The sequence below is a fragment of the Paramacrobiotus metropolitanus genome, unplaced genomic scaffold (assembly GCF_019649055.1).
Source record: "Paramacrobiotus metropolitanus isolate TYO unplaced genomic scaffold, Prichtersi_v1.0 Parri_scaffold0000047, whole genome shotgun sequence".
Classification (NCBI taxonomy): Eukaryota; Metazoa; Tardigrada; class Eutardigrada; order Parachela; family Macrobiotidae; genus Paramacrobiotus; species Paramacrobiotus metropolitanus.
Genome location: NW_026570267.1, coordinates 372,133 through 378,678, shown reverse-complemented (window position 1 = coordinate 378,678; position 6,546 = coordinate 372,133). Strand labels below are relative to the sequence as shown.

At 42.9% G+C, this 6,546-nt stretch overlaps 2 protein-coding genes across 2 annotated transcripts; one reads left to right on the top strand and one right to left on the bottom strand.

The window, feature by feature from the left end:
* The first annotated feature begins 1,050 nt into the window (after positions 1-1,050).
* Positions 1,051-4,825, top strand: LOC129591680 (mediator of RNA polymerase II transcription subunit 17-like). The gene is made up of 13 exons (XM_055487425.1): positions 1,051-1,528; positions 1,600-1,800; positions 2,000-2,135; positions 2,215-2,398; positions 2,503-2,634; positions 2,700-2,845; positions 2,908-2,982; positions 3,049-3,332; positions 3,435-3,491; positions 3,620-3,754; positions 3,821-3,932; positions 4,022-4,200; positions 4,354-4,825. The coding sequence occupies exons 1-13, from the start codon at positions 1,383-1,385 to the stop codon at positions 4,664-4,666; spliced, it is 2,100 nt and encodes a 699-aa protein (XP_055343400.1). The 5' UTR covers positions 1,051-1,382; the 3' UTR covers positions 4,667-4,825.
* On the bottom strand, positions 4,682-5,797 carry LOC129591557 (uncharacterized). Its single transcript, XM_055487239.1, has 3 exons — positions 5,459-5,797; positions 5,195-5,361; positions 4,682-5,131 (listed from the first exon to the last, which is right to left on the bottom strand). Exons 1-3 carry the CDS (start codon positions 5,517-5,519, stop codon positions 4,682-4,684), a joined length of 678 nt encoding a protein of 225 aa, XP_055343214.1. The 5' UTR covers positions 5,520-5,797.
* Between the last annotated feature and the right edge of the window lie 749 nt (positions 5,798-6,546).

The following is a 6,546-nucleotide window of genomic DNA, read 5'->3' as shown; positions in this document are numbered from 1 at the left end:
CATAATTCCGAAAAACGTAATAAAACTAATGATATCATATCGGCATCGTAGCGGTGGCAAAACTGACATTTGAGCAGCTCTGCTGATAAGCCTTCCACAGCATATGAAACAGCTACAAAAAGCGAGTAGACTCTCAACTACTACTGTTGCAGTCTTACCCAACCGCGTCTTTGCAAGAAAAAAGTTTACACGCTCGCTCGCTTGCACTAAGGGCGGTTACGACCTTTATACTAGTTTATAAAATTCACTTAGTTTGCTGCTTAAGCTTTGATGTATACTGGCCGGCGCCCGGCAGTCTGAGCAGGCTGAACCGACTGTCGAACGACTCCAGGTCGAGCCTAGCGAGGCCAGCTGCTAAAGAAAAAACAATTTATTTAACTTTCATGTTGTGTTTTTCCTTGCAGATGTAAAACTAAAAATGAAAAAAAATCTAAATTCGTGATTCTCGCCGGGACTGCAGACTGGCAGTGTGTCATTTTGACGTCACTAACAAACAGGGATTTCACGGTGCGCCAACAGGGGGTCTACGCATTCGCTCTGTTTCTGTTTGTGTGCTGTCTTATGGGAGGTGGTACAATACCGTGGCCAAAGCACTGGCGCTTAATTTAAGAAAACTGTTAATATTTTTATAACACATTTGTCGCCTTCTTTGCAGAGGATGGTTTTCTGTAAATTTTGATGTATCTGCGCAGTTAACAAACAGCACAGTTTGCGAACGCGCGCTGTTTAAAAAGTGCCGGGATGAGCACTTGTTGTTATGGGCCTACGATGACTTCCCGGCGTAGCTTAGGCGTACGGCTCCCAACCGCCACGGGGCGCCATCCGGGCGAGAATCATCAATAAGGAAGATCAGTATATGAAAGTATTTAAATTTATGAAAGATAACTCATGAAATTATAGCAGCTGTAGCCACTGTCCATCTATATACAACGTCCAACGATACCCATATGATTAAATCCCGAAATTTCCCGAATACGTACAGTACTATACAAAATGCGTCACCCCCCCTCCGACTTAATGGCTTCGGCACGGTAATGGATTTCCAGAATACAAAAAATCAAATACGATTATACGAGTACTTAAAGAACGGACGAACATTTTTGCCTTCGTTTCTGTGAATTCTGTCTTCTGCTTCTTTTGTCTGGGTTTATTACAACTTTACCTGCAACGTTATGAGGTAGTATATGTTTTGTGCCTTCTTTTCTGTTTGAAATTCGCCGCGCATGGGGATTGGGAACGATCTGCTTGATATTTGATGATATCAGTTATGGAATCTGCCACTTCGGATGCCAAGTCACTTGAGTGCGTAGCTTATTTTCTCCGACCATTAAGTTTCTTTCGATTTCGAAAATTGGATTTCCTCGCTGCCATATCCTTGCACAATGAATAACGGTGATCGTGACGAGCCTTCCAGCAGCGCAGCAGCTCGCGGAGGAGGGCGCGCGAGCAATATCCCCGTATCCGTGGAATGCCCATCGGAACCGCGGATCGCGGAAATCACTTTCGATGGCCGTGAAATCATGCAGTCGTACGTGTGTGATTGGCAATCCCGCGTTGAAGCTTTGCAGCCTTTGCTCTATGCTGCGGCGTCTTTTGCAGGCCCGTATCGAAAGGCGAAAAACTGTACCGAAATGCCTGCAAATTAGATTTTCGTAAAATTGCCACGAAAGCGGACAGCGGTACGGCAATGGAGATCTCCGTGAACGAAGACACAGCGGAAAAGGAATCGCGACCGCTGCGCAACAATCCCGACGCCAGCACGGTTGTCTGGGGTTTAGACGGAGTGCGGAATAAACTGAGGTGAAGAGCGGAGAAAATTGCATTTATTCGCGTCTAAAGACGCTGAATAGAATAAGCTGAAAGTTAATAAACGAAATAAACAAGAAAATAATATTAATGGAAAAATGGAAATAGTCAAATTTATTGAATTAAAATTAAAAAATTATAAATATCTGCAGAAATAAAATTGGTGTACTGAAGCATTTAAGCGAATTTACAGGACCGCCTATACGGAAATCTCTGTGCTTCACGATGTGCTCTCGTTGGCCAAAGAACGTAAATATCTGCGCTTGGAGCCATCGCTAAACGATCCCGTGGAAGCCCGTCCGCATTTTAGTATGCACTATAAAAAAAAGGTGAAAGTGATACTGTGACAGTGAAGCACGTATTTATAGTTCGTTTTGTTCGATGTTAACTTTTGGTGTGCAAATGTAGACGCTTCAAGGAGTCGCGGCCATCTTTTCCAACGCTGCTGATCGACTGAAGCGTTCAGCTAACGACGCGGCTGTGGTGCAAAAATCCGAAAATGATTATCACGCTGCTATTATTAAGATGCGGGAACACTGGAGACTGAAGAAGCAGGGACAGACAATTACGGGAGATCTCAGCTATCGAACAGGTTGGATTTGCTTTTTTTTTGCAAAATAACAAACTTGCCGTGCAGTTGAAACATTTATATCTGATACCTCATAAGATTTCAATTTTTTGTATTTTTCCTTTTAGTCGGATCGTCGGTGAAAGGGATGGGTCAGTTTGAAGTGCGTAAAAACGAAGAGGACAATGATAAAGCAGTCGATGTCGTCATTTCCGGTGATTTGGGTGGTGAAACGGTCATTCAGGTTGATTTGGTCACCTGTACGTATGTGACATTGTGGCGGGCTGATGGACACCTCGGAAAACTTTTCGGTTGTTTGCTTTAGCGGAATTCGGTAATAATCAACGCAGTCGAGTGGAGGAATTGAAGCAGCAGGACTCGTGGGGAAGAATTCTTACACTGGACACCTACTGGCATCGGAAGTTGATGTCTGCGCAAAACACCTTATTTTGTCGGGAATTGTTTGCCTTGGTATGCCTCAAAACGTCTAGTTAGCTGCATGTGATTTGTTAAGTACATTTTTTGCATTGTAGATGAGCGCAGAAGGTGTTAGCGGACTGGATGACATGATCGAACCCATAGTACTCTCTGATGAAATCCATTATTCGGTTAGTTATCTGGAAACGGTATTCGTTTATGGTGTACGATTTAGAACGCTTTTGTCTTGTGCTTAGAATTTTTTTGGTTTCTCCGTGCGGTTGAAATTGCTCCATGTTGCCGAGGCCGACACAAAATTTCGTAGCATCCCGGTGGTTCGGGATATGCATAAGACCCCTTTATTGACTGAATCCAGAATTCTTGAACATTCGCTTGCCCAGATGCTTCTAAACCGCATGCGCGATTTCGCTAATCCTGATCTACCGGTGCCTGCGTGTGGGCCGGTGGGACTGAAGATATTTAGGAGGAAAATGGCGATTCAGGCCAAAGATCGCCGGGTATGGAAACAAGGACTTGGCAGGTACTGATAACAAACTGTTAAAAATACTTTCGGTGTTTTTTTGGCAGTACCGATTTTTGAAAAAAACCTTTTTATTACTATAATTTTATTGTGTTTTTGCAGCCGCACATTAACAGCAGAATTGGTATCTAGAGCAACGGCATTGATCCTTCACAGACGGTACAGATCTTCGACAAAATTATCTTCCCTTGTACAAGTATAGCATTTTCATAGCCGATCTCAGCTTGTTGTTATGGTATTTTAGTTAATAACTGTAATATTTTTTAGACATCCGTGTTTTTTGGCAGGTGCTTAAAAGCAGCAGAATCCCTTAGCTGTCCGGATATTCAGCTTTCGGTGCATGACTGCTGCTTTACAACATCGTGGAGAAACATTACGATCAAGATCTCATTAACGACGCCGGGTTTTGATATGTACAACAGGTGAAGACAACTTTTTTTACTGTAGAGTCGCTACTGATAGGAACAAAATATTACTGTTTGTTGAAGATCAAATTGTTCCTTCAACGTATCCAATGGAAAAGTTACTTTTCTAACGAAAGATTTCGTGACGCCCGTGAATTGCGAGGTTGAATTGGACTGCCGGTTGTTGTACATGGAGGTATTTAGCCCTCATTTGCTGTTGTTTTATTGTTTATTCAAAGTGTTGTTGTATCGGGGGCAAGTTAACACTTCCAGCTTTTTGAATAGGTTGTACGACAACACGCTGTAGTCCTTCAGTATCTTTTGAAGAGCAATCGTTTCGAAGTTGTCCACTATGCTCCAGTGGCTCTTTACTACAATGCAGACGAGAATGTGAAATCGGAATCTGTTCGCGCCGGTCTTCGCTATGCAATCGTTTTGACAGCAAAATCATCTGACAATCGATGGTAAGGGTGCCTTTTTAAGTTCAGTCTCTGTAGACGACGCTTGGCTTATTGTTCATATTGTTTAAAAGTCTTTGATAACGAAATTTTTAAAAACGGGAGAAATATGTTGAAAGTTTTCTGATCGGCGCTTTGAAGGTTTCGGATTTTATACAGGTTACTGAATATCGTCTGCAGTGTGACCTTTGTGTGCCGCGTATACCTTGCTGATTTGTCCGTTAAACATGTCTGCACTACTGTGATAAGAGACGGAACATTTATGGAATCGGGACAAGAGTTTTCGGAGATCAATCTGAACAAAATCGTGGGTGGTCCGACCAGGATTAGGCGTGTCGCTTTGCTTCTGGGTGCCCTTGCGAGTTGGCCCAAAGACCATGGTTTTCCTAAAACAGTGTCAGCGCTATCAAGTGCACACACAGATATCCCTCGACGGAAGGATTCAGTTTGGACGAAATGGAGTGCTGCATAAACCAAAGGTGGATCCTTACCGCTGAATAAAGGCAGTATAAATCTCGTTTAAAATTTGTAGATTGCTCAGTGTTTTCGTCTTATTGAACATTTGCTGGTTGTTTTGATTTGTTCGCTTATGTTTGTGTGGTACCAGATGTTTCAGGGTAGTTTGAATTGTTGTGTTACCGCTAAACACGACATATTCTGAAAGATCTTTCCAGCCGGAACCGTTACACTCGAGCATTAGGTAGAATACGAGCATGAGGCAATTCAGTACCATCGTGCTAACCAGCGGTACATAGGCCATATCCAGACAAGCGACAACCTCAGACACTGGTTCGCTTTTTGTTCCAGGACGCCATTGTTGAACACTTCTCAATATCCTCAAGCTCATCAGAGACATGAATGCCTCCGTGACGAGAAAAAATCCAACCATGCCAAAGAAAAACCACGCCACAGCCGTCTGTACAGCGCTATCGCTAGCCTGTTAAATGTCAGTCGACAGGTAAATGTATGTTACGATGTGGTTATTGCGTCTAGTGCTTACCATGCTCCTACATACAACCAGGCTGTACGCCACCCACCCAAATGGGCCACATTCCAGAAAAACACGCAGAGCGGACAGTAGAAAATTTGCCCACATGTACTGGCAAATAGGCCCCATCTTAGAGGAAACGGCATGTCCGTACTGGAGATCATCTTCTTGCCCATGCGCTATCCACACACAGACAGGCAATTTGTTAAAGCTTTGCAAAATTCAAAGCGGTGATACAAATAAACAATGTTTTACAACTGTTAGGCATTGGCTTACATTTCACAGAGGTCGCGTCCAAGTATACGACAAGGGAAATGTGATTTTGCGATCCATTCATTTTTTACGTTTTACCCAGCGTGATGAATTGATTTACTTAAAGAGGACAGTACCGCTCGCCACCTATGTACATATGCATTATCAGTTTTATCACACATAATAATGCTATATTTTGCATTCCAAGTAATAATGTTTAAACATGATTTCACAAAACTTCTAAAATGATGTTTCTCCCAATATCCAGTGGTCTTGTTGATCATGAGAAATGCAGGCGCATTCAGATTCTGTGCAGAATTTGTGAATATATAGATATGTAAATACGATCGATACGAGATCGTTACTGACCATGAGAGCTGTGCGCCCATTCCAGCCTCATGTGACAGCTTATCTATGCAATTCTATGATATTCCAGAGGATCAAAACGCGGACATACATCGAGCAACAGCGACTTACATCGAAGCGAGAAATAGGCGTACCAAGTCCCAATTGGCTGGGCTTCGATGTAAGTCGGTTTTTGCTCGATGTCTGTCGGTGGGCGTCGACGAAAACCGTTACCAACATGGGCGTACCTTGTAACGGGTCTAAGCGACGCCCAGGTACTTACAAAACTTCGCTTTTCCGCGATTTTTATTGGTGGGTCAGCATTCTGAGTTTAGATCGAGGCTGCCCACCGCCAATAGCAAAATTCAAAACCACGTGATTGTTTTCCCATACTTCAACTTAGCATAGGAAATCATGGTAGTAGAACAACGGGTTCCTTCTTTTTTCAAGTTAAATTTTCAAACTTACTGGTCTAAATCATTACTGTGGAAAATAGAAAAGTTTTTATTCTGTACTGGGTCTATGCAGTAGGGAAGCCTGCGTCTTGGGATTACAGACTAGACTGCGCAATATTAGCGTTTGGCCAAGTGCGCCAGTGTTTACTGATTACTTGTTGCCTGATCATTGTTTAATTTGGTTTTGATATCCTATTGCAGCTGACCAGCGTATTACAAATTGATTCCGACTTGCCAAAAGGTTCACAGATCCTTGTGGCTGTCTCTAACGATTTGTAATATACTTGTCATGTATAGCTGCCGTCTTATCGC

Coding starts and splice junctions, on each gene's coding strand:
- LOC129591680 (XM_055487425.1), top strand. CDS start 1,383: ATGAATAACGGTGATCGTGACGAGCCTTCCAGCAGCGCAGCAGCTCGC. Junction 3,333..3,434: donor TGGAAACAAGGACTTGGCAG/GTACTGATAACA, acceptor GTGTTTTTGCAG/CCGCACATTAACAGCAGAAT. Junction 3,492..3,619: donor GCATTGATCCTTCACAGACG/GTACAGATCTTC, acceptor GTTTTTTGGCAG/GTGCTTAAAAGCAGCAGAAT.
- LOC129591557 (XM_055487239.1), bottom strand. CDS start 5,519: ATGAATGGATCGCAAAATCACATTTCCCTTGTCGTATACTTGGACGCG. Junction 5,362..5,458: donor GGACGCGACCTCTGTGAAAT/GTAAGCCAATGC, acceptor GTGTGTGGATAG/CGCATGGGCAAGAAGATGAT. Junction 5,132..5,194: donor TGGTTGTATGTAGGAGCATG/GTAAGCACTAGA, acceptor GACATTTAACAG/GCTAGCGATAGCGCTGTACA.